The 26816-nt window shown below is 40.7% G+C and overlaps 5 protein-coding genes and 2 pseudogenes across 5 annotated transcripts; 4 read left to right on the forward strand and 3 right to left on the reverse strand.

Annotated features, from left to right (window-relative positions):
* The first annotated feature begins 5 nt into the window (after positions 1-5).
* LOC137987815 (TNF receptor-associated factor 3 pseudogene) lies at positions 6-1708 on the forward strand (annotated as a pseudogene).
* Positions 1709-6609: 4901 nt separating this feature from the next.
* Positions 6610-7170, forward strand: LOC137987816 (uncharacterized). The gene has a single exon (XM_068833893.1). The coding sequence runs from the start codon at positions 6610-6612 to the stop codon at positions 7168-7170; it is 561 nt and encodes a 186-aa protein (XP_068689994.1).
* A 250-nt stretch (positions 7171-7420) lies between these two features.
* Positions 7421-9430, reverse strand: LOC137987817 (uncharacterized). Its single transcript, XM_068833894.1, has one exon. It carries the CDS (start codon positions 9428-9430, stop codon positions 7421-7423), a length of 2010 nt encoding a protein of 669 aa, XP_068689995.1.
* A 1367-nt stretch (positions 9431-10797) lies between these two features.
* Positions 10798-11358, forward strand: LOC137987818 (uncharacterized). The gene has a single exon (XM_068833895.1). It carries the CDS (start codon positions 10798-10800, stop codon positions 11356-11358), a length of 561 nt encoding a protein of 186 aa, XP_068689996.1.
* A 251-nt stretch (positions 11359-11609) lies between these two features.
* LOC137987819 (uncharacterized) lies at positions 11610-13787 on the reverse strand. Its single transcript, XM_068833896.1, has one exon. The coding sequence runs from the start codon at positions 13785-13787 to the stop codon at positions 11610-11612; it is 2178 nt and encodes a 725-aa protein (XP_068689997.1).
* Positions 13788-13838: 51 nt separating this feature from the next.
* On the reverse strand, positions 13839-15422 carry LOC137987820 (uncharacterized). The gene is made up of 2 exons (XM_068833897.1): positions 15342-15422; positions 13839-15215 (listed from the first exon to the last, which is right to left on the reverse strand). The coding sequence occupies exons 1-2, from the start codon at positions 15420-15422 to the stop codon at positions 13839-13841; spliced, it is 1458 nt and encodes a 485-aa protein (XP_068689998.1).
* Positions 15423-15721: 299 nt separating this feature from the next.
* LOC137987821 (zinc finger protein 709-like) overlaps positions 15722-26816 on the forward strand; it is a 16647-nt pseudogene continuing 5552 nt past the window's right edge.

Consider the following 26816-nt stretch of genomic DNA (forward strand, 5'->3'; position numbering starts at 1 on the left):
GTAACATGCATGTCTTCATTTTGTCTGATTGTTTTAGGTTCTGTTTCTTATGCGTTGAAGACATTTTCCAGAAGGACCCAAGTGAGCATAAATGCCCTGATGATGGCGAAGCGCTTAGGAGGAAAGCAGTTTTCAGGGACAAATGTGCTAAGAGAGAGCTTCTCTCCTTGGAGTGCTTCTGTTCCAACAAATCGCGCGGATGTCAATGGACGGGTCAACTTGCAAAACTACAAGACCATGACTCTGAATGCTCTTTTTCAGCAATAAAATGCTTATATAGTGATTTAGGGTGTAGCTTTGTAGTATTGAGATACCTTTTAGCCAAGCATATAGAAAATGACTGTCTGTATAAAGTAGTTAACTGTCCGTATTGCGAACTAGGTTTTTCTGGAGTGAAGATGAGGGAGCATTTGGAAGAGTGTGGAAAACTTCCGGTTAAATGCCCTCATGGCTGTGACCAAGATGAAATTCTTCGAGAAATGTTACAAGACCACTCAAATTCTTGCTCTAAGGTCCCAGTACAGTGTAGTTTCAGTGGAATGGGATGTAAATTTCGTGGTCCAAGGGAGTCTCTGGAGGATCATATTAGTTCAAGTGCAGCTGAGCACTTAGCAATCAGCAGCAAGTATATTCAAGAAATTGTGCAGAAAATGGAAAATTTACAACTTGAGTTGAACGCCTCGCAGGAATTAAATCAAAGTTACGAAGCGCGGCTATCGCTGCAAAATGAAGCTCTTGCCCTGAACAAACAAACGCTTTCAACGCATCAACTCAAGCTAGCTAGACTGGAAGCAAATTTGGACATACAACGGCAAACCTCCGACGAGCTTCGTAAAAATGTCCAGGGTTTAGTGAAAGCTAACGAAAACAGACCAGGTGGGCAAAATATCCACGGAGTGGTGCAGCGGTTGGATTTTCAAGAAGAGAGGTTGACGTTAATCGCTGAGGAAGTAACGCAACTGAGGGAATCACCGCCGTCACGCTCTTCAGGACGGGCGGGAGAACTTGTGTCACTTCCGAGTGCTAGTGGAAATAACCAGCGGCTCGATCGACTTGAACATTCTTTCACTTTGCACGAAATCCAGATGGCTGACACCGATCTTAAACTTCAGATTTTGGAGGCTGCGACATACGATGGGACCTTTCTATGGAAAAGTGATGAGTTTCAGCGGAAGTTTCGCGAATCAGTTGAAGGAAAAACAATCTCTATTTACAGCCCTCCGATTTATACTTCGCGCAATGGATACAAACTCTGCGCATGCGCGTATCTCAACGGAGATGGACCAAAAGGGAAAGGAAAATATGTGTCCTTGTTTATTGTGTTAATGCGCGGAGAGTATGATGCATTGCTATCTTGGCCCTTTAGGCAAAGGATCACTTTCAAGTTACTGGACCAAGAACTAAAATCAGATGTTACCGAGACCCTCCAACCTGATCCGAACAGCTCGAGCTTTCAGCGGCCGCGTTCCGAGATGAACATCGCCTCGGGATGCCCGCTTTTCTGCTCGCATGACTTGCTCAGGTCCAGAGGATATATTTGTGACGATACCATCTTTATTAAAGTCAACGTGGATACCATTGGTTTACCAATGATATAAGACAAATTTGGCCATCGTGGGAAGCGAAAGGTAGCTTCACGCTGCAACTTGTCCTTCAAGAGGCACCTGTTTGTCTTCGGTAAAGCCGATGGCTCTCCTTTTCGGTACGACCACACTACCTCACGCACTACCTTAGCGTACTCTTTTGACCATTTGCGACTAATTTCTTGGTAGTACACAATTTGATCGAATAACAAGAGGGCTCTAATAATCCTCAAAGAAGTGGTCTCCTTGAGTCGCATTTGGCACTTTCGGTTGCCACGCGAACGAACAGAAACCAAAATTGATCGGATGGTCCTAAGTTTGTCGGAAATATCTAGAAAGTGCATTGACAGTTATTGATGATACTTTGCCATGTGTTTAAGAGTTTTCTATGGAACGAGTGAGTGATGTGGTACTTGCGCCGAAATTTGTGCCTGGTTACAAGGAATAGCCGGCTTGCACTGGAATGGCCATTTAATCTGTGGAGTAGGGATTGCTTTCTTTGTGCAAGACTGGTTTGGTTTTTTTTGACCCAGTGAAGAAAACGTTTACTTCAGCTTGAGTAATCGCAACATGCTGCCTGTTAAAATTGTTCTGTTGTCGTTATTTTCTGTGGGAAACTGCTTTGACCAATATTGCCCAATAATAAGGGAGCTACGTGTGGAGAAAGGGTTGGTGGGGAACCTAGTGTGCTATTGTATTCATCTCCTGCCTTATCCAAATTATCAAATGAATTACTAAACCGGGAGCGTAGAGACTTCGTCGACGATGTCGCTTTAAAGCTCCCCTAAGCCCAAAATATTTTTTTCGCTAACATGTATCTTTACACCTGTTCGAAACGCATTGCGGCCATTTTTTCCTTTTTCTAACAAATCCTGCCTTTTTATAGGCTTCAAAACTTGCGAAAAACCAATCATCTTTTGTTCACGACCGAGTCAGAAGGGGAATGGGTCTTGATGTCACAATCTACTTTGCATGCATGTTTACAAAGAGCATGACGTCAAATCAGGAATAGACTCACTCCCCTTCTGACTCGGTCGTGAACAAAAGATGATTGGTTTTTCGCAAGTTTTGAAGCCTATAAAAAGGCAGGATTTTGTTAGAAAAAGGAAAAAACAGGCCGCAATGTGTTTCGAAGAGCTGCAAAGATTCATTTTAGCGAAAAAAATATTTTGGGGTTGGGGGCACATTAAACACATCCTGGAATACAAGATGACGATCAAAAACAGTAACAGAGTCGGAACCATTAAAATATTTTTCCAGGGCGACAAAAGCGACCGGGGATTTAAAACAAGAACGACAGATAACGGCTTATAACATATTACGGACACATGTCGCTAGGGGCTCAGATAGGTGTCCACGGTTGAGTGACAAATCATCTGCATGTGTCTAAGGTACCGCGCCTTTTATTGTGCCTTCGTGTTTAAAGCATCCTAAGAGACCCAGGGGCAGTCAGTCGAGACGGGACGTGAATCGGGACTGGTCTCGACTGACTGCCCCTGGGTCTCCGAGGATGTGTTTAAAGGGACACAGGAAGGAAGCTCAAACTAGTTTGTGCAATTTGGAGAGTAATGATAATGATTTTATAGTGTGTTATGTTTAGTTTTCTGTAAACAGTGAGCAATGAACTTGAACAACAAGGATTAACTCTGCAACACTTTTTCACACAACGTTGCAATACCACATGAAACCCCAGTTCTTGTTTGATACGATGCGCTTATTATTGTGGTGTAATAGGTCACTATAGCAACAGGAAAAGCATCCACAATCACCCTGTATTCTGCGTGGAAACGCTCATTTTTTCTAAAAAATTAACTTGGTGACCCCCATTTTTTTGTTACTAAAAAGTGATCCGTAGGCTCACTCTTTGCAAAGTTTAAGAAAATCTCTGGAACGGATTCAGAGCTATATTCACAATAAAAAATATTTAAGGGAGCTCTAAGTCTTTTCCAGGGAATTTCTTTTAAATTTTCAATGACTGTTATCCTTGCCTGTGGATCTCTTTCCAGCGATAAAAAATAGGGGTCACCAATTTAAGCGTTTCGACATACGCTAGGGTGTTTTCAGATGGATCGCCTGTTTGCTATGGTTACCTATTACGTCACACCACTGAGCACATTAAGTACTAACTGCTATTTACCTGAAACCATTACATAGCTGCTTGGTCATACAATACAGTTTCTTAAATATGATAAACTCGTTTGAGCCTCTTTAATTAAGCAACGACCTTATGCGTTCTATATATGTGTGAATTATTTTCTCCAGTTGAACACTGGGGATGAGTTTGGAATCTAGCCCCCCTTTGCCCACTGGGAGGTTTCTCACAGAAAAGTTTTTTCTTCAGCATCAAAAACAATTCATAGAAAGTGCATTGTTTGCAGTTGCTATAAGTAGTGATTACTATTGGAGTTTCGCGCAAAATTATTTGCCAAACAAAAGCAAAACCAGTTTGCAGCTGGTAGTTTCTCGCTTCGCGCGTAGTAGATTTGATTTTAGTTTCTCAACTTTTAATTACGCCGATCAGATCAAGCCACTTATCCAACGTACACCGACAGGAAGATTGTCCACTGTTGCTTACTTCAAAATTCCCTTTATTTAAGTGTCTAGTCGTTGTAGCGCTGGAGCGGTCCTTTCATTAAACCCCTTAATTAAACCCCGAAGGCACGCACATAAGCGCTTGCGCGTACAAAACGTAAAATAAGCTCGACAGCGAAGTAAATGCTCGTCTTCTCTTAAAGAAGCACCTTAAGGTACCTTTAGTATTTCATTAAGATCTCGGTAAAGGAAAAGTTGAGCGTCTCACTCAAATTTCTCGTTTTTGCGAATCTTGAATCGATGGGCTATATTTTCCTGAAAAATTAATTTTAAAACCCCTTAAGTAGCTATTTTTTGTTTCCCGCTATAACCTGCAGGCGAAAAATGATTGACGTATCATGTCAATCACACTTAAAAGAATTGGGTGACAGTTGACAGCTTAGCACGTGCCCGCACGCTGATTGGCTCAGCATAATTGGCTTTCAAGTGAGGCGCGAAGTTATTCAGCAGACCGTGAACTGCACACGAAACTTCAAGCTCAATTTCCAAGGGTTTATTTTAACGCCAAAATTACAACTTCTCGGACGTCCTGTCCCAATGGGTTTTAAGATATCGCTTCCAAATTTTCAGTTTTAATAGATGATTGTACTACCCCAAATACGCTGTGAGGAAAGTATTTAAGTATGAAATGAGCGTTTCGACTTTGCTGCGTGATATTTCCTTCAATTCTCAACATATCAAAAATTCCTCACAAGGTATTGGAGTGCGTTCATCTTTGATTAAGATACAACAAAGTGCAGCTATTTTCGCAGTAAAATGAAAGCGCAAGAACTTCTGCAACAGACTCGGTCGTTGTAAGTTTGAGGCCTCAAAACTAAAAGGCAGTGTTAAATACTAAAATCTAAAATTTTATTCAAATAATTCAATCTATTACCTTTATTATGATGTATAGTTTGACCCTACACAAAAAATAACGGCTCCACAATTTTATTTTTCCGCGGACGCCTCATTTTCCTTTACCGAAACCTTAAATTAGCAGAGGCGTAGCGTTCATATGCGCACAGCTTAAATCCGGGAATCCTTATTCCATGGAGGCATTAATTTTTTTTAGTCATTATACAATCGAGACAAGATTTTTAAATTTCAAATTAAACTGGTGTCTCTCTGTGTGAGTATTTCCATTATCTTTTCATTAACCCATACTGGCCTGGCCATTGCAAACGGATCGAACATCGTCCAACATTTTTGGACGCTGTTGAAAAGTGTCAAAAGAAGTAACCAAACCAATGCAACATGTTGGATCCAGAAGTTTGGACTCAAGGACCTAGAACCAAAATCCACCCAGAATCCTTAGAAAACAAACTCTCACCATGTTGGCGTTTTCAAGTTCCTTTTAAAATTATCAATAGAATCACTCTCTGTCATAGCAAGAGGACGACTGTTCCAGAATCTGGAACCTGCAGATACATTAGTGCCATGCCCCTGAAAGCTTTAATGATCCACCATGGGTTACACCCGAGTTTAAACACCTGATCAAGCAGCGTCAACTTGCGTTTACTAAAGGAGACCAGCAACGATTCCGATTCTATCGAAATGAGGTCAACCGCTAACGGAAGCGTCTCCGAAAACGATTCTACTCCACCAAAGTGAAAGACCTGGAACAATCCAATTCAAGTTGGTGGTGGTAATCTGTCAAGCATATCTCGGGTTTGAAACCATCCTCTTGTAGAGATTCTGTGCTTTCTTTTCTCCAAACTGATGAAATTGACGGGCTAGACGACCATGCCGCAGCAAACCTGATCAACTCAGCGTTTCTTGACCCTATGAAAGCCTATCAGAAGATCAATACTCCCCCATCGTCGAATGATGACTTAACACCTCCTTTAACGCTTTCAGAGGTCGATGTTTTGTCAGCACTAACCAAACTGAACTCCAGGAAGGCAGGTGGCCCCGATGGAATTCCATGCTGGGTGCTCACTCTATAACTGCTACATTCAATAGTAGTTTCGCCGAGCAGAAATGCCCTGCTCAGTGGAAGATGGCCAATATCGTGCCTATACCCAAAGAAAAACCAGTAAAGGACATTAATAAGCATTTGCAGCTAGTGTCTCTTACACCTGCTTTGTCCAGGATCGCTGAGGAATTCATAGTCGCAAACTACATCAGCCTTGCAGTCCTCAAAGTGATTGACCATGATCAATATGGTGGCATTCCAAAGTCTTCCACACTCAACGCTCTAATCTCGATGATACATCATTGGTCTCAAGCCACAGATGGGTCTGGAGCTGCAGTTAGAGTTATCTTGGTTGACTATCGAAAAGCCTTCGACCTGATTGATCACAACGCCCCCCGCTGTATTGTGAACTGGGTAGCTGACTTTTTGACCAACAGACAATAGCGCGTTAAACTCTCTAAACAATGTTTCTCAGAACGGGGTCATGTCCCTGCAGGCGTACCCCAGGGGACTAAGCTTGGGCCATGGCTCTTCTTACTCATGATTAACGACCTCAGCATACCTAATGTTCTCACTTGGAAGAACGTTGACGACACCACGTTTGCGGAAATAGTTCCACGCGGCGCATCTAGTGAGATCCAAAAAGCGGTCGATAAAGTAGTGGATTGGTCTAAGGATCAACGTATGCATCTTAATGAAGACAAATGCAAGGAAATCAGAATTGATTTTAAAAAGAACAAACACAGCTTCGATCCAGTTTTGATTAATGGCAAAGATCTGTCCGTGGTTAAGAACGCAAAAATCCTCGGCGTCACCATCTCCAACGATCCTAAGTGGAATGTCCACGCAGAGCAAGCTATAAAAAAGGCCAACAAGAGACTGCATTTCCTCGTCCAACTGAGAAGGACTGGTGTTGGGGCCGAAAGTTTGATTAAATTTTACTGCACGGTTGTACGACCTGTTCTTGAGTATGGCGCCCAAGTTTTCCATCACAAACTTCAAGATTACCTCCGTGAAGACAAATGTTTTAATGATCCAAACTCTTTAATGATAGATGACTTCCTTTTAAGAATACAATTCCTGGTAGAGACGATTTCCTAAGATTTCCGAGATATAATTCCGCCAATACACAAAATATAATACCGCCAAAAAACTCGATAAGATCTAATTCCTCTCACATGTCAATCAAAACTAAAGCTCGTGTAACACTAGTTTCCAGTTTTCAACACACTCCCCCCTGATTGACGTCGAAGTCAATCAAGAAAGTTTAAACAAATCAGACTGATTTAACGCAAAACCGAATTTATCTCTTTAGCTTCAGTGTCAAACGCTCAAGATACGGTCAGACAGTTCATGGAGCAGTGATCATTGTAGGGATGTCTTCATCTCTAACTATCTGAATGTTCATTCCACTGTCAAACTGTCCTGTTCTCGGATTAGTTACGTGTTCGTCACACACGTTGATTTCAAGAGGATAGAACTTTTGAATTGGACGTTTTAAGCGCGTCTTGCGGAGAGAATTATCTACTGTTGCCACTTCTGCTGCGCGCACAACGTTGTCTTGTCCCTGTAACAGTTTCTCTACTTTTCCCATTCTCCACTGTTGTCTGGGTGTCTTGTCAGCATAGATGTGCACAACGTCGCCTACTTGAATTGTTCTTCTTGGTTCACCTCCCTTGAGTTTCTGGTACTCGCGGATACCTGTAAGATATTCTTTCTTCCATCGATTTCTGAAATGGGTGAGAAGACCGTCTAAATATCTCTCTCGTCTAGGCAAAGTGTTTACAGGTACTGTGATGGCAGGAGATTGATCTAGAAGTCGACGACCAATTACAAGATGAGAAGGCGTAAGTGGAGTTTCTGTTAGCTCATCGTAGACATAGGTCAATGGCCTAGAATTCAAAACGCCTTCAGTTTCGATCAACACTGAGTCTAACTCTTCATAACTCAACTTCGCATTTCCGAGCACTTTCTTGAGACACCTTTTCGCAAGTTTCACACAGATTTCGAAGAATCCGCCCCACCAGCTGGCTGTGGGTACATTGAATTTCCAGTCAATGTTCCGGTCAAGAGCAAACTTCTTAACCTTTGCATCTCGGAAAGTTTTCCCGTTGTCTGAAATGAACAGGGTCGGTAGTCCTCTTCTACCGAAGAATCGCTTCAGCACTCTTAAGAACGAATTGGCGGAGAGGTCTGGCGTAAGTTCAAGGTTCAAAGCTCTTGTACTAGCACATGTAAACAGAGCAATGTAACACTTGTGCATTTCTCCCTTGGATAAGTATATATTCTTCACGTACAAGGGTCCGGCAAAGTCCACACCTACTTTAGAGAAAGCCATTTCCTCTGAAACTCGCAGAAGTCCGTTGGCATCCTTAAAGACTCCTAACTGTTCCCAAGTCGAACTTGATTTCTCCTTTTCTTCAAGTTTGGCTTGAACGTCTTTGTACCAGAGATTCGTAGCAATATTCTGATCCTCCATACTGATGTCAGTTATTTCTATCTTCCTCTTGAGCTTCTGGACGAATTTCAGCACAAGAGCGGTTACTCTGACAAGTTTACTGAGACTACTAAATCTTTCTGGACAGATGACTTCTGAAATGTTCTGAAAGCACTGCACGGATACTGTCATAACATTTGAAATTTCAGGTTTCCTTGTCAATTCCTTTGTTACTTCTTCTGGGAATGTACTCTCACCGATTGGATTATCAGGTAGGTTTGGCCACTGAACTTCTCCTTCTTTCAGAAATGGAGCTCCCTTCCACCATAGATCACTGTGAGCGAGAACAGAACTCTTTGACCCTCGCGACGCTATGTCAGCAGGATTAGACTCAGACGGGCAATATCTCCAGTGATCCTTACTCCACAGACTTCGAATCTTCTGAACTCGATTCTGAACAAACAGCTTGAATTGTTTAAACTCTCTATTGATCCACCACCACACGATCTGAGAGTCAGTCCAATTGAAAACAGCGTCTATCTTCATAGTGCAGGTCAATGCTTCATGCACGGCTGTCATCAAATTCGCAAGTGTCAAGGCGGCCATTAACTCCAGTCGAGGGATTGATTCACCGATCAAGGGAGCAACTCTTGTTTTGGACGCTAGAACGCAAACAGAACTGGTTCCAGAGGTTGTCAACCTGATGTAGACATCTGCTCCATACGCAGACTTGCTAGCATCTGCGAACACATGCAGTTGAATAGACGTGACGTCTTCGACTTGAACATCACTCAGGATGCAACGAGGCACTACAATGCTTGAGACTTCCCACATGTCTTGTAGTAACTCCTTCCTGAGCGACGCGAGAACTTCCGGCAAAGCTTCATCCCAACCAAGTTTTAAATGACAAATTTCTTGGAACATGCACTTTAAGGGTAAGATAACTGGTGACAGCAAGCCTAATGGATCATCTTTGGATTATCTTTTCATTAACCCATACTGGCCTGGCCATTGCAAACGGATCGAACATCGTCCAACATTTTTGGACGCTGTTGAAAAGTGTCAAAAGAAGTAACCAAACCAATGCAACATGTTGGATCCAGAAGTTTGGACTCAAGGACCTAGAACCAAAATCCACCCAGAATCCTTAGAAAACAAACTCTCACCATGTTGGCGTTTTCAAGTTCCTTTTAAAATTATCAATAGAATCACTCTCTGTCATAGCAAGAGGACGACTGTTCCAGAATCTGGAACCTGCAGATACATTAGTGCCATGCCCCTGAAAGCTTTAATGATCCACCATGGGTTACACCCGAGTTTAAACACCTGATCAAGCAGCGTCAACTTGCGTTTACTAAAGGAGACCAGCAACGATTCCGATTCTATCGAAATGAGGTCAACCGCTAACGGAAGCGTCTCCGAAAACGATTCTACTCCACCAAAGTGAAAGACCTGGAACAATCCAATTCAAGTTGGTGGTGGTAATCTGTCAAGCATATCTCGGGTTTGAAACCATCCTCTTGTAGAGATTCTGTGCTTTCTTTTCTCCAAACTGATGAAATTGACGGGCTAGACGACCATGCCGCAGCAAACCTGATCAACTCAGCGTTTCTTGACCCTATGAAAGCCTATCAGAAGATCAATACTCCCCCATCGTCGAATGATGACTTAACACCTCCTTTAACGCTTTCAGAGGTCGATGTTTTGTCAGCACTAACCAAACTGAACTCCAGGAAGGCAGGTGGCCCCGATGGAATTCCATGCTGGGTGCTCACTCTATAACTGCTACATTCAATAGTAGTTTCGCCGAGCAGAAATGCCCTGCTCAGTGGAAGATGGCCAATATCGTGCCTATACCCAAAGAAAAACCAGTAAAGGACATTAATAAGCATTTGCAGCTAGTGTCTCTTACACCTGCTTTGTCCAGGATCGCTGAGGAATTCATAGTCGCAAACTACATCAGCCTTGCAGTCCTCAAAGTGATTGACCATGATCAATATGGTGGCATTCCAAAGTCTTCCACACTCAACGCTCTAATCTCGATGATACATCATTGGTCTCAAGCCACAGATGGGTCTGGAGCTGCAGTTAGAGTTATCTTGGTTGACTATCGAAAAGCCTTCGACCTGATTGATCACAACGCCCCCCGCTGTATTGTGAACTGGGTAGCTGACTTTTTGACCAACAGACAATAGCGCGTTAAACTCTCTAAACAATGTTTCTCAGAACGGGGTCATGTCCCTGCAGGCGTACCCCAGGGGACTAAGCTTGGGCCATGGCTCTTCTTACTCATGATTAACGACCTCAGCATACCTAATGTTCTCACTTGGAAGAACGTTGACGACACCACGTTTGCGGAAATAGTTCCACGCGGCGCATCTAGTGAGATCCAAAAAGCGGTCGATAAAGTAGTGGATTGGTCTAAGGATCAACGTATGCATCTTAATGAAGACAAATGCAAGGAAATCAGAATTGATTTTAAAAAGAACAAACACAGCTTCGATCCAGTTTTGATTAATGGCAAAGATCTGTCCGTGGTTAAGAACGCAAAAATCCTCGGCGTCACCATCTCCAACGATCCTAAGTGGAATGTCCACGCAGAGCAAGCTATAAAAAAGGCCAACAAGAGACTGCATTTCCTCGTCCAACTGAGAAGGACTGGTGTTGGGGCCGAAAGTTTGATTAAATTTTACTGCACGGTTGTACGACCTGTTCTTGAGTATGGCGCCCAAGTTTTCCATCACAAACTTCAAGATTACCTCCGTGAAGACAAATGTTTTAATGATCCAAACTCTTTAATGATAGATGACTTCCTTTTAAGAATACAATTCCTGGTAGAGACGATTTCCTAAGATTTCCGAGATATAATTCCGCCAATACACAAAATATAATACCGCCAAAAAACTCGATAAGATCTAATTCCTCTCACATGTCAATCAAAACTAAAGCTCGTGTAACACTAGTTTTCCAGTTTTCAACACACTCCCCCCTGATTGACGTCGAAGTCAATCAAGAAAGTTTAAACAAATCAGACTGATTTAACGCAAAACCGAATTTATCTCTTTAGCTTCAGTGTCAAACGCTCAAGATACGGTCAGACAGTTCATGGAGCAGTGATCATTGTAGGGATGTCTTCATCTCTAACTATCTGAATGTTCATTCCACTGTCAAACTGTCCTGTTCTCGGATTAGTTACGTGTTCGTCACACACGTTGATTTCAAGAGGATAGAACTTTTGAATTGGACGTTTTAAGCGCGTCTTGCGGAGAGAATTATCTACTGTTGCCACTTCTGCTGCGCGCACAACGTTGTCTTGTCCCTGTAACAGTTTCTCTACTTTTCCCATTCTCCACTGTTGTCTGGGTGTCTTGTCAGCATAGATGTGCACAACGTCGCCTACTTGAATTGTTCTTCTTGGTTCACCTCCCTTGAGTTTCTGGTACTCGCGGATACCTGTAAGATATTCTTTCTTCCATCGATTTCTGAAATGGGTGAGAAGACCGTCTAAATATCTCTCTCGTCTAGGCAAAGTGTTTACAGGTACTGTGATGGCAGGAGATTGATCTAGAAGTCGACGACCAATTACAAGATGAGAAGGCGTAAGTGGAGTTTCTGTTAGCTCATCGTAGACATAGGTCAATGGCCTAGAATTCAAAACGCCTTCAGTTTCGATCAACACTGAGTCTAACTCTTCATAACTCAACTTCGCATTTCCGAGCACTTTCTTGAGACACCTTTTCGCAAGTTTCACACAGATTTCGAAGAATCCGCCCCACCAGCTGGCTGTGGGTACATTGAATTTCCAGTCAATGTTCCGGTCAAGAGCAAACTTCTTAACCTTTGCATCTCGGAAAGTTTTCCCGTTGTCTGAAATGAACAGGGTCGGTAGTCCTCTTCTACCGAAGAATCGCTTCAGCACTCTTAAGAACGAATTGGCGGAGAGGTCTGGCGTAAGTTCAAGGTTCAAAGCTCTTGTACTAGCACATGTAAACAGAGCAATGTAACACTTGTGCATTTCTCCCTTGGATAAGTATATATTCTTCACGTACAAGGGTCCGGCAAAGTCCACACCTACTTTAGAGAAAGCCATTTCCTCTGAAACTCGCAGAAGTCCGTTGGCATCCTTAAAGACTCCTAACTGTTCCCAAGTCGAACTTGATTTCTCCTTTTCTTCAAGTTTGGCTTGAACGTCTTTGTACCAGAGATTCGTAGCAATATTCTGATCCTCCATACTGATGTCAGTTATTTCTATCTTCCTCTTGAGCTTCTGGACGAATTTCAGCACAAGAGCGGTTACTCTGACAAGTTTACTGAGACTACTAAATCTTTCTGGACAGATGACTTCTGAAATGTTCTGAAAGCACTGCACGGATACTGTCATAACATTTGAAATTTCAGGTTTCCTTGTCAATTCCTTTGTTACTTCTTCTGGGAATGTACTCTCACCGATTGGATTATCAGGTAGGTTTGGCCACTGAACTTCTCCTTCTTTCAGAAATGGAGCTCCCTTCCACCATAGATCACTGTGAGCGAGAACAGAACTCTTTGACCCTCGCGACGCTATGTCAGCAGGATTAGACTCAGACGGGCAATATCTCCAGTGATCCTTACTCCACAGACTTCGAATCTTCTGAACTCGATTCTGAACAAACAGCTTGAATTGTTTAAACTCTCTATTGATCCACCACCACACGATCTGAGAGTCAGTCCAATTGAAAACAGCGTCTATCTTCATAGTGCAGGTCAATGCTTCATGCACGGCTGTCATCAAATTCGCAAGTGTCAAGGCGGCCATTAACTCCAGTCGAGGGATTGATTCACCGATCAAGGGAGCAACTCTTGTTTTGGACGCTAGAACGCAAACAGAACTGGTTCCAGAGGTTGTCAACCTGATGTAGACATCTGCTCCATACGCAGACTTGCTAGCATCTGCGAACACATGCAGTTGAATAGACGTGACGTCTTCGACTTGAACATCACTCAGGATGCAACGAGGCACTACAATGCTTGAGACTTCCCACATGTCTTGTAGTAACTCCTTCCTGAGCGACGCGAGAACTTCCGGCAAAGCTTCATCCCAACCAAGTTTTAAATGACAAATTTCTTGGAACATGCACTTTAAGGGTAAGATAACTGGTGACAGCAAGCCTAATGGATCATAGAATCGAGCAGTACTGCTCAATAATGTCCGTTTAGTGAAAGTTCCCTCTAAGGCTTGTCTAGAAAAGGTAGCAAGATCAAACTCGAAATTATCTTCCATCCGATCCCATTGAACTCCCATTACTTTGACAACGGTTTCTTCGCTCACATTGTTGTTTGAATTTGACACTGTTCAATCTTCTTCTTCAATGTTCGGCTCGGTCAATGTAGGAGTAGCCTTACAAGACAGCTCCGGTTCCCAAGACAAAGATTCTTCTGCTCTTTTGATCATTTCAGTTAACTCTTCACTGTTCGATGCCCACTTTCTCATATTAAAACCTCCTTCTCTGAACCGCAACTTCAACTTGTGGTAAAGTTCAAAACACTTCGTTACCGAGTTCTCTCCAGATGCAAAGTCATCAACATACAAAGCTCTCACAACAGCAGCCACAAATTCAGGATCAATGTTCTCATACCTTGTTAAGTGGTTCCTCAATGTTACATTCAAAATAAATGGAGAGCAAACTAGACCAAAAACAAGACGAGTGAATCTCAGTGTGATCACTTCTGGATTCGGGGAGTTGATGTCATCTACCCATAGGAACCTTAACAAGTTTCTCTCTGCTGGATTGACTTCAATGTTCAAGAATGCTTTTTCTAAATCACCAATCAAAACCACTTTATGGAGGCGAAATCTCAGCAAGTCATCAAAGATCAATGGAGTTAAGGCTGGACCTGGTAGGAGACAGTCATTCAAACTTGGTTCATTGCGGGATTTAGCACTGGCGTCATAAACCACACGTAGTTTAGTAGTGATTCTGTCTTCTTTCAATACTTCTTTATGAGGAATGTAATGTACAGTTCCAGGAAGGGTATCTAAATCATGACTCTTATCAATCAATTCAACAACACCAGCATTTAATTGTTCTTTGATGACACTGTCATTCAGCAATTCTCGTTTGGACCTTAATCTTTGCAATGAAGAAACAAGGCGATTCTGTGCCAACAAGTAATTGTCTGGAATAATCGGGTGTTCAGTCTTGAAGGGAAGAGACACTTCATATCGGATTCCATTGAACTTCACTTTGGTAAGATAGTCTTCAAGAAAATCTCCCTCTCTATCCTTTACTCCAAGGGTGTCATAGTCCCAAAACTTACTTAGCTCCTCTTTCAGTAAGAAATCATCTGAAACTAAGTTCTCTTCAATGACTTGACATTCAGTTCTCATAACATGGGACACGTTAACAGTTGATAACTGTGTATTCGCACTTGCCGCATACACAGGACCACTCAATACATATCCTAATCTTGTACGAATTGCCACTGGTCCATGTTGCTCCCCCCTTACCACGTGATTCTGAACCACAGACCAGTAATGATCGGCTCCAATCATGACATCAATTTCTAGATCCTCATCACCTCGTGAGTGATCAGCCAGAGGTAAGCCTTGCAGATGTGGGTAACACTGTTGTGCAATTTCAATGGTCTGGTTTGTGATGGGACCACCGATCAACTCAACTTCATAAGCATTAATGAACACTGTCAAATTGTGTTGACATTCCAATGCAAACTGAACGATGCCAAAAAAATAACTTTAAAACGAAAGAGATGATGTTTTTTGATCGACATTGGTTTGAATTTTTTTCCAAAAAAGAAAATTTGGTTTTATCAAACGATTTGATAAAGGTCGAATTACCAGCGTTAGCCCTGCGTCAGAGCGAATTGAAGAATTGTGGGTGTTGTTGGTTTTTATGAGGGTGCGGAGGAGCTTTGCCATTGGTGGAAATATGGTAAGATGAATATGGGATGAGATCCATGAGGATAGAGTGTACTAAGTCGAAAAATGAATTTTTGTTCGAGATTTTTACGGCTTTCTATGTTCCCGTGGTGTAATGATAGGCCGCAAATTGTCATGTTGCGGTGGGAGTGATAAGGAAGATTAAAATGGCGTGCAACTGGTTTTGACGCAACTGTGTCGTTTTCTTCTACATCTCGTAGGTGTTCTAGAAAGCGGTCCGCCAATCTTCTCCCAATTTCTCCTACGTAGATCTTCGTACATAGTGTGCAGGTTATGCAATGGATGACATTTGCAGAGATGCGTGTAAAATGGTCAGTGATTTTGAAGGATCGATTCAGTTCTGGGAACTTATCTATTTTAGATATAAAAGTACAAGTTTTGCAACGTGCGCGCATTCATTTGAAACTTCCCGGTTGGTTGCCAGACTTTAATGCGCTCCTAACTGGAAAATTACCTATGTTTTTGTCGCGTTTGAATGAAACAAGTGGTGGTATAGGAAATTTATGTTTAGTTTCGGGATCATTATGGAGAATTTTGAAGTTTTTTTTAGTTTTTTGAAATTTAGGAGCGCATTTAAGTCTGGCAACCAACCGGGAACTTTCAAATGTACACGCACACGATGCAAAACTTGTCCTTTTATATCTAACATGGTTAAGATCTCAGGACCGAATCGATCGGTCATGATCAAAATCACTGACCATTTTACATGCATTTCCGCAAACGTCATCTATTGCATAACCTGCACCCTATGTAAAAAATCTACATAGGAGAAACAGGGAGAAGATTGGCGGACCGCTTTCTCGAACACCTACGAGATGTAGAAAAACGAAACAACGTCAAAACCAGTTGCGCGTCCTTTTTATCTTCCTAATCACTCCCACCACAACATGACAATTTGCGGCCTATCATTACACCACAGGAACACAGAAAGCCCGCAAAAATCTCGAACAAAAATTCATCTTTCAACTAAGTACACTCTATCCTCATGGAATTCACAAATTCATGTTACCATATTTCCATCAATGGCAAAGCTCATCAGCTCCACGCCCTCATCAAAACCAACAACACCCACAATTCTTCCATTCGCTCTGACGAAGGGCTAACGCTTGACGCGTTAGCTTTCCAAATCTTTCACGGTGGTAATGTGACCTTTATCAACTCCCTTGATAAAGCCAAATTTTCTTGTTTCACTTTCCTACCGACGCGGCACCACAGTTTTTTTAGAAACTAGAAATTTGTTTTCCAAAAAAGTGTTCCAAAAACGTTGAATTTCTTCACATTGAGAAAAACAGTATGAGAAAATAATCTTTATTTCTCGGGCATAAATGCTTATATTTTTAATTGACAGAATACGCTGTTCATATTCGAAGGCATCGTTGGTAAGAATTGGCAAGGAGACATTGCCATTGATGACGTCAAAATACGGAGCTGTGGAGGGGCTTGTGAAGAAATAGAGGAAGGAGGCTGCGGTTGGTGTCTTTTTGTTACAGCTTGTTTTTGTTATAAGCGAAAAAGCACGAATTTGTTTTCGGTGATTGATGAATCTGAACAACACAAGGCATGTTAAAGGGCTTGTGTTACGAAATTTAGCCAAATTCAGAGACTGAAGACTGCAATCATTGACAAATTCATTTGGGACTTTGATAACCGGTCTTGACATAATTAAATATATATTGTAGAGTATCTTTTCTACATTAGAGATGATTAGTGAGTTTACAAATCTTGGAGATACTACTGTCCTGACATGCAAAATATTCACTTCCGGTTGCCATCCGTTTCTCAAAAACTCCAAAAAGGGAGCTTAAGCACGCACGTTTTTGAGACGCGGACGGCGACCGGAGGAGAACATTTCGCGTGCCAGGACAGTAGTGTCTCCCAGATTTTTATACTAATCATCCCTAATGGAGAAAAGGTACTTAGCAATGTAAATGTGGTTGTTGTGAAGACAAGTTAAAAGGGAAAACAGCTCACTTCCGGTTGCCGTCCGCGTCTCAAAAACGCGCATGCTTAAGCTCCCTATAAAAAAATATAAGCTTCCTAAGCAGTCACACGTGTGATACAGCCAACGATTTTACACTAAAGACAACATCAAAAGCCACTGAAACAGTATCAAGTTCTCGCAGATAAGAAACAGAATGAGATTATTCAATGAGCAAAATGAAACATTAGCACGTTTGCCTCCTTTTTCAGTGTTTTCAGAACCTCTTCCACCGCCAAGTTTACCACCGCCGCTACCCCCGTCAGTGCCTCCAGCAAGTAAGTAGGAGTATATCCTTTCAATACAGTAGAGAAAGTTTTAATGATTGAAGTTAATCACCGTAAATTGAGGTTGCAATCAGAAACTGCAACTCTTGAAAGAGAATCTTTCAGAGTCTTTATTCCACGGGTGCAAAAAACCCGCTCTTCCAGGGACTGAATTGAAGTGTATTATGGTAAAGGTACGTTTGCATGGTTAGACCGGCTCTTACTGGCTGTTTTGCATTTGGTAAACGAGGGGGACATGGGGATTTGCGGTGTTGCGGTGTTGATGGTTTTTTCAATGCGGTGATGCGGTGAATAAAATCTCAATTTGCGGTGTTGCGGTGATCGCAAACCCAACGGTGTGCGATGTTTGTGTTTCTCAAGCTACGGTGGTCGGTGAAATGAAATCATTTGCGGTGCTGTGGTTTCTTGTTTGATCTTTCTCAGACCTAAATTCAGCACGTAAACTTCGTTAATCCGTGATAATTTATGACAAGCACGTCACATTGTGTTTAATTTGTAATAAAATACAGACCAACATTGTCGAGTTAATCTTCAATACGCTTAAGCTGCCAATGAGAAGCTGTTTTCGTTGATAAATACGTAACTTGATAAGTAACTTGACCGCTGCTACCAGGAGTTGTGTTTATTTTGTGGAAAATTGTTTAGGTATGAACGTGTTATGTCGAGTGTAGACGTTAAAATCATGTAGCTAAAAATAATTGTTGCGGTGACGGTGTTTCGTCGACTTTTCTTGCGGTGATGCGGTGTTCGTTAATTTTTTTTGCGGTGTTGCGGTGTTTAGGGCCCCCCCATGTCCCCCTCTGATGAGAATGTAGGAAATTTATAAATATTTGTTAAGAAGAATGTTGTATTGCCCAGGTAAAGGGCACGAATTGTTATCTGCGTTAGGTGTTTCTGTGGTATGCCACGCTTCTAATGTTTTTCTCGTTCTAAAAGTGCCTTTGTCAATAACAGACGCATTTTCGAAATCAATGGCGTGGTTGTTGGACCAAGCGTGATTAGCAATTCTAGAGCCTTTGGCCGCAGTTTTGGTGTTTCTTTAATACAAATTTAACCTAAGTACGTTAGACAACAGATATATTTGCTCTAATTATGGACGTGGCAAGGAGAAACCCAATTCCACTCAAGGGCTTTCCTGTTGAGGAGTAAAATTGATTTGAATTGGCTGGAGTAAAATCTACACCTGTTTCAGGCGTTCTTGAACAGCAGGGCTAATTAAAGCCCAACCAATTTATTCTAACTGATTCAGTATCAGGGGCACCTCCTTTAGTTTACTTTGTATATCCACATGCTGCTTGCTGTACAGTGTATGTGCTTTGATAGGGGAGCACTGCGTGCACTGAGCACCATGGGTAAGACACTGCAGTTTCGACAAAACAAAGAGAAATTTGTGAGACAGTGAAACAAAAAAACAATATTATTAATATTATTAATAATAATAATAATTACTACTTGTATACCTGTGCCCAACATTGGGGCCATGCATACTCCAGCTAATTTACAGCGTACATCTTTGATTTGGACATCCATGCATTATGGTCAATTGACACCTTTCAAAACAAGGTATCTGCTGATTTAAGTATCACATGCCCATATCACTGGCTCAAGTTTAGAGCTCATCTGTTTGTTTGAAGTTGACTGCTGACCAGCTACTGGGTTTCGATTGGGTCGCAGCCTCAAGCCAGGTTAACTTATCGTCTACTTAAGCTTTCTCAAATCACATAATACATCTTGTTTACCCTCCCCAAAATTTTGCATAATTATTGTTTGCAATAGCCCACTTTATATTAAAATTCAGTCCTAAACAAAAGGCATCATCTCGAGGCTCTGGGGAATTAATAGAAGGATTTGTATGAGTTTATTCCCCAGAGCCTCGAGATGATGCCTTTTGTTCAGGACTGAATTTTAATATATCGAAATTTATTTCGTAAGAAAATTGTTTAATTGTTTGCCGTTTTATAATTGAATTTTTTGATACTTTGAAGACAGATCAATATAAAAATTAATTTTGTAGATTTGGATTATAACTTTGGAATGTTATTACCTTGGAATATTAAAAAGTTAATGGCAAAAACTTATCTTAAAAATGAATATGTGGATTTCTTATGCATATCTTGAGAACTGTAAACTCTTATTCCTAAACAACTTCAATAATTTATTATTCATAGCATAACAAATATTAAAATATGAATTAAATCGTGTATAATAGAAGCCAACAGATTTCATATATTATGTGTATATATGTATGCAGCATGTATTTATGTTTATTTATAGCACCATATAACAACTTATCGCTCTATTTTTTCATACCATTGATCATCATGCTTTTCTCCCTTTACACATTAGCCAATGTCCCAGCTCCCTCAGCTCCTCCAGCGGACATGTTGTCACAATACACTGGTTATGAAAATACTCGCTTTCGTTAGTATAATAATTAACAATATTTACCCTGCAGGAAACTCCACTCACACAAAAGTGGTTTTCAGGGAGTTCCTGCATCTGATCAAATTGGAATTTAGAAATATTGGTTTTTGAGGAAAAGGGGAAAACTGGAGAACCCGGAGAAAAACCTCTCAGAGCAGAGTAAGGAACCAACAACAAACTTAATCCACATGTGGCCACGAGTCCAGAATCGAACCCGGGACACGTTGGTGGGAGGCGAGTGCAATCACGCCGTCCCTTCTCCCTGTATATATTCAAATATACTTATTATTTCAATGATTAGGGCGTCAGTTGGACTGGAAGGAGATCACGTAACAAAGATGGATTAGAACTTAAACTGTGGGATATCGATTGGGTTATGGACCAGAATTGAAGTTTAAATAAAACCAAGTTTTTTACGTCCAGCTTTTTCCTGGACCAATGCCAACATTATAGACCTTTATTTTTGCAGTGATAAAACTCTTTATGTTTGTTGACACCCAAAACAAGATTGAGTTCAGGCTCACTTCTTTTGGGAATTGGTGGTGGTGCCTCCCGTGGAGTAGAAGAATGGGGCTGGGAAAAGGGACTTTTTCTTGCCCCATTCTTCTTGTGTGCTTGTGGTACTCGCTCAATACCCAAAACCAGGTTAAGTACAATGTGTGAGCCAGCGAGCCATGTGAGTCAACATGCGAGTCAACGTTATCAAAAGCTAACCATTTTAAACTTGGTGTTTAGACTTAAATACCGTTTATCAGCTCTATTTGAAATGGATGCTTATAGACTTAAATGCAAGACTTGCGTGATTTGCATGGCTTGCTGGCTTGCAGTTTGTTGAGACCCACCCAAAACAAGTGAGCCTGCTTATAAGCTAATGTTACTGCCTAAGCTTAAAGATTGTTGGCAAAGATAAATATTGTGTGGAAATGTGAATTATGGCCTTGGGTGCATTCCATATGTTTTATTCAAGACTGGATCAGATGACCTCTAGCTATAATTCACAGCATTCCACCTGATTGTCAGTGATGGAATGTGGGATGTTATTTCAAAGACTGAGAATTGGACTGGACTATGATTCCAAGGATATTGGTCTTGAAATCTCGCAGTATGTACATGCATGAGATGAAATATTTTTACTATCTCAGGCAGTTCATTTGTCCCACCTCCTCTGCCATATGTACCACCACTGACAGCACAGATGCCAGAACAGCATTTACAACAGTGAGTTTTGTGTCTACTGTAGTCTAAGACTAGGTACTATGAAATGTCAATATCATTTGCCTTTATGTGGTTCATTCTAATTGTCAAGGCTGTCATAGACTCATAAGCCCAGCTAGGAATTTAAGGTTTCATGTTTTGCTGATCAACACCATCATTATTGTCGTTATCATCATCATCACCATCTTATATCCTTGCCTTTATCTTGTCCGATCCAGCCTCTGCTGTGCTGGGGAGATAACAAAGGCTCTGCCAATACTCTTGTTCTATTCCCACGTTAGTGGGGGAATAAGTGAGGCTTTTAGTTTGTGCACCTATTATTAAGTCGCGTAAAAACCTGCCACAGGGCTGTGTCCCCCTCAATTACGCCATATTGTTATTTGCTTATTTGTTGTCGTTACACTATCTAGTTGCGTTACACTCTACTCTTAGTTTAAATTATGGAATAGTGACATTAATTCCTTCTTATACCATGGTAAGTATTTATCATCTTGTTGGTCTTTGGAGTTAAGGGAAATTCTGTGGTGCTTTTTTAAATTTGTCGTGTCGGCGTCACTTTAAAGGGGCTTTGTCAAGAAAGTTAGCCAAATTTAGTGTCTGTGACCTGGCAACCAAATCAAGCGAAACTTAAAAGTAGCTACTTAAACGTCGAATAAAGTTTTCAATGAAATCGAAAACAATACAAAATAAAAGGGAGGCAGGGATGGGCAAAATTGAAGAAGATTAAAGTGGATTGTAAGAAACTTTGTTGTTTGTAACTTAAGCTAGTGCTTCCTTGTTGGAAGTGATGTGCTGCGAGTAGTTTTTTTTTTTTTTTTTTTTTTTTTTGAGATTTTACAGTAGAACAATTTTTACGAAAGGGGAAGCTGCTGTTACAATTCTGTGCATAGGCACTCACTCAATCACTCAGACACGAAATCCTGAAATCGAAAATCTAGCTCGAATATATCCAGCACCGGTAACCCATGGGCAAGAAAGCGGTTGGCAAGATTTGTGCCCCTCTGCTCGCTTGGCGACTCGCGGCAATTATGTATGCTCGACAGAGATTTTTTTTTTTTAAGGCTTTGATGATTTGTGTTGTTTAAAAGTGATTTCTAAGGTTTACGTTTAACTTGCATATAGCGAGAAGGGGCGAGTAATTGGTAAAACTACACAAAATGAACTGAACTGCCGTGACACAACCCCTGCAAAGAGACAGAAAGAATTGTGGCGCCCGATGAACTTCTAAAGGCTTCAAGTTCGAAGCGTTTAAGGACGGTGCCTACTATTGTTATTGCGCATACGTTCTGCGCATCTCTAGATACTCGGATTTCCTATTGCTGGTGCTTATTAATACAGGGATATATTTGCGCGTTTCAAAACTATGCTGAGAAAGCAGAACTCAGCAGGTGATCTTGGTATCCAAAAAGAAAACTGGGGGTAACCACGCATTTTTCAGAGATAATTGAGCTTCAATTTGGAAAAGAACGCCATACATTGCTTTGTATTTTAAAACTTTTTACAAATATTGTTGATTAATTATCTTCAAAAAATGCGTGGTTACAACCAATTTTCTTTTTGGATTTCAATAACACTTGGTTATGATCTGCTTTTTCCCGTATATTCAGTAAACTGCGCAAAAATACCTGCGAATTAGTAGGCACCGTCCTTAGGCCTGGTTTCCACTAGTGACGTAAGCACATGCGCAAGAGCAAGTGCAAACATAACAGCTCTCATTTCACCGTGAAAACGGCCTTGGTGTAAGCATAAACACAAGCATGCGCACAAGGATCAAAATGTTTCCTTTTGTTTTGCATGTGTTTGTGCTTGCGCTCTCCTTTTTGCCATGTGAAAACGAAACACGGCATAAGCACAAGGAAATTTACTACGTCTGGCATGTAGGCCATTTCTGATTTCATGTCTGCCTCCTCTTCAAAGCGAGTCTGAGTGCGAAGTTTTTGTGATGTTAGTTAGTTCTGCTTTACATATGAACTAATTTCAAACTAATTTTCATAAGAAGAACTTCGCTCTTAGACTCCATTTGAAGAGGTGTTGTTGTGAAAGTGGAGTTGTATTGTGTGACGGTAGTTTTCTTTAATTATATTTGTGATTCCTTAAATTGTATTTAAATCGGAAATTAGTGGTTTATCGTCAGAACCGACTGACAAGTTGATTAGGTGTTCATGCATCGGTAAAAGTATGCTTATGCCGCATTTTCCCGTCGGCGTCCTGTTCTAAAAATGATTTATTGTGCTAGGATGTTTTTTTTGCAAACGTTCTGTTCGTTGTCAGACAGTTGAGCTGTGTGAGAAGAAAGGTTGAAGACGAGCGATATCAGTTAAATAAAAGTTGAAGTTTGCGAAGAACGGCCTGTTGAGTCTTGGCGTTGGAGTATCAAGTATTTATGAGTCAGGCGTCGATGAGTTAGTGCAGTTACCCTAACCCATAAAATGAAAGCTAAAATTTCAGAGAGTGCGTAGGCTTAATCACTGAAACGAGGGCTTAGGTTTAATCGATAAATTATTGCTGTATTGACTGTGGGTCTCATTGACTCATTTGACTCATAAAACATCCGTTCTCCCTTATGTAAGTGATTGATAGAAATAATCAAGTGGAAACTCTGGGGGAGGGGTGTCTCAGGTTACTTAGACCATATAAAGGGGGCCTAAGTCATGGAGGAGTCTACGTGTAGGTCATGTAAAATAAAAATATGTTACGTACTCTGTCATTTAAGTTACATTTCAGTGTGAATTAGAAAGGCAAAAATAATTTATTTCCCTCAACTCATAGATGTAAATACAGTACATGTACAGGTACATTCTGAAGTTTACGTTTATCATTTAATTTCACTGATAGCCTAAAAATTCAGACAAACTGGCAAGATCATAATTATAGGAAATAGTTCATATTACAGGTGTATATTAATTTTGTGTACTGTCTAATCTAGTGGATGATCCCAACAAAGTGTAATTTTCACTTAACATCAGGAGTTCTTCATGCGCTAAGCTGGATAATTAAAAAGAATAACAGCTAAGCAATTAGAGTTCTTGTAATGTATTACCAGGGTTTTCAATAAGAGCCGGCTTAAACGCCAGAGCTCTGGCGGCTGTGGATCATCAAGTTGCTGGCTACTTGGTGTACAACTACTTCAGAAACAAACCTCTTAAAATGTGTACAGCCTAACTACTCCACAGTGCACAAAATGCTTAAAATTCTTAAGAATTTTTGTATAAAGCACACATGTTCTTCATCTTGCGTGTGTTGGTGATCAAAATGCTTTCTGCCATTTTCAGTGGTATCATAATAAAAGTTAGCCTTGCTTTCATCTCGGCTTTTAACAAAGATGGGTCACAATTGTTTGCAATCATGTTCCAGAACAGGTACATCGTATTTTGGTTAAATTTTTACTTTCTATATGTTGTTTTCTCATAAATACTGTAGTATTTTTGCTGAAGAGCATTAATAGCAGAAGTCATTTGCCTTTTCATTCTGCTTAATTTTAATAGCTCTTTCATTGCCTTTGAATGAAGTGGCAGTCTTTTAAATATTAAAAATAATGTTCCGTTTGCTCATATCTATTTTGTCATTACCTTTACTAATTTTGATGCCCAGAAAGCTGGAAATTGTATTTCCAAGCAAACTTTTCTGGAGGAGCATGGCACCCCCGAGTTATTTCCACAGCTGCCTATGTAACCCTCATATAGTTAGACACCTACTCAAATTTTTATTGAAAGCCCTGCTGTATAGTGTTATCACCTATGAAATTGAGATTTAGGGATTCCAAACACACAAGGTTGACACACTATTGAATAGTATTACCCAAATTTATATAAAGATTGACATTTAAGATGACTGCCCTGTGGGATAAGAATGAACAGAAGAGGTGAAATTAAAATATTCATTAACACAGTCTGTGTGACCACTGGTTAGCAAAAGAGACTACCTGTAATTTTATGATATCATCAAGGTTTATTATTGGTAGATGAAGAAAGGTGCAGAATGTGATTCAGGATTGGTGAAGGATAATAGTAGCTCCTAACATGGACACCATAAATTGCTAATAGAAAAGGATAATTAAGCAAGAAATAAAGCATACACATGTAACAAGAATATAAAAGTGTCTCACTTTTGATAAGATACCCACAGTCTTTGATAGCTTTAGACAGAGTTCATTAATATGATTTTCCTTTCTTAATTTGGCATCAAATATTACACCCAGGTATATAGCAGAATCAACTTGTTCAATGTATTCATAATGAACTTTGACACTGAAAGACTGATTAGGCTTTGGTTTTCTGAGTGAAAGAGAATAAAATTAGTTTTTGAGGTGCTAAGTCCTAAGCTGGTACACTTCATACATTTGGCGACAGATTTAAGGTTGCCTCAAGGTGATCTAATTTTGTGCTGGAAAGGTATAGCTGTTAAGGTTAGTATCATCATCAAATATATGAAATGTTAGTACGCTCACCTAATTTTTTAAGACTGGAAGGGGTCCTAAAGAGAGCCTTTTTGAACACCACAAGTTGAATTCTGACCATTTGCACATGCAAATTGTTCTCTGTAGGGTAAACAGGACTTACAATTGATGCGCAATACCTCTTACATGTACTTGTATGCATTGATGATTGAGCTTAGTTAATAGAATTCTCAGTGATAGAGATAAGGGTACGCACAGTGCAAAGAAGTGGGTAGGGAATCTTGGACTCTTCCAAATATCTGCATAGACAATGATGCGAAAGGTTCTGATAAATAATCCCTAATTGTTTTTAGAAGATTAACAGGTAGACCGTATAGGCCAAGAGATTTATTGGCATTCCCCCTGAAGTAGAAAGCGGGGCGTGGTTTCCTTGAGGAATTTCCTTTTTAATAGCTTTTCCAGAATTAACAAAAGTCTTGTTAAAAATGTTAGCAATGTCTTTGAGGTGTTATGAAAAGATTTATTCTTTTCCAAAATAGAGCTTATGCAACTATTTTTGCAGTTACCATTATTTAAAATCGGAGACCATAGATTTTTCATGTTGTGCTTATAAGATAAACATTTATTTATAAAAACGAGCGATAAAAAATAAGAAGCACGACGCTTCGACCGTTCCAGGGTCATTTTCAAGTTCAAGTTCAAGTTCATGGATGAAAAAATTCCGCATATATACAATTTCTGAAACAATGGACTGAAAGGTAAAAAGCCAAGTATTTACATACGAACAATAAAAATAACAGAATGCGAAAATGAAGTGCAAATAAGAGGTTGGAATCACTGTGTTTCTGAGCTGTGGCTAGAGCTTTCGAATACTGTGCGAACCTTTGATGGTCTTAAGGACTTGATCGTGAAAGAACAATTTATTGACTCTTGCCCTAAGGATTTGGCAATTCACCTGCGAGAAAGGGCACCTGAGACCCTAGCAAAGATTGCGAAGATCGCTGACCAGTACTTGGAGGCTCATGGTAAACATTTGTTCAGCTCAGCGGGCAGAAAGCCAACAGTGCAGCCTG

This window comes from Montipora foliosa, unplaced genomic scaffold, assembly GCF_036669935.1.
Source record: "Montipora foliosa isolate CH-2021 unplaced genomic scaffold, ASM3666993v2 scaffold_390, whole genome shotgun sequence".
Lineage (NCBI taxonomy): Eukaryota > Metazoa > Cnidaria > Anthozoa > Scleractinia > Acroporidae > Montipora > Montipora foliosa.

Coding starts and splice junctions, on each gene's coding strand:
- LOC137987816 (XM_068833893.1), top strand. CDS start 6,610: ATGATTAACGACCTCAGCATACCTAATGTTCTCACTTGGAAGAACGTT.
- LOC137987817 (XM_068833894.1), bottom strand. CDS start 9,430: ATGTTCCAAGAAATTTGTCATTTAAAACTTGGTTGGGATGAAGCTTTG.
- LOC137987818 (XM_068833895.1), top strand. CDS start 10,798: ATGATTAACGACCTCAGCATACCTAATGTTCTCACTTGGAAGAACGTT.
- LOC137987819 (XM_068833896.1), bottom strand. CDS start 13,787: ATGGGAGTTCAATGGGATCGGATGGAAGATAATTTCGAGTTTGATCTT.
- LOC137987820 (XM_068833897.1), bottom strand. CDS start 15,422: ATGGCAAAGCTCCTCCGCACCCTCATAAAAACCAACAACACCCACAAT. Junction 15,216..15,341: donor CTGACGCAGGGCTAACGCTG/GTAATTCGACCT, acceptor GGCATCGTTCAG/TTTGCATTGGAATGTCAACA.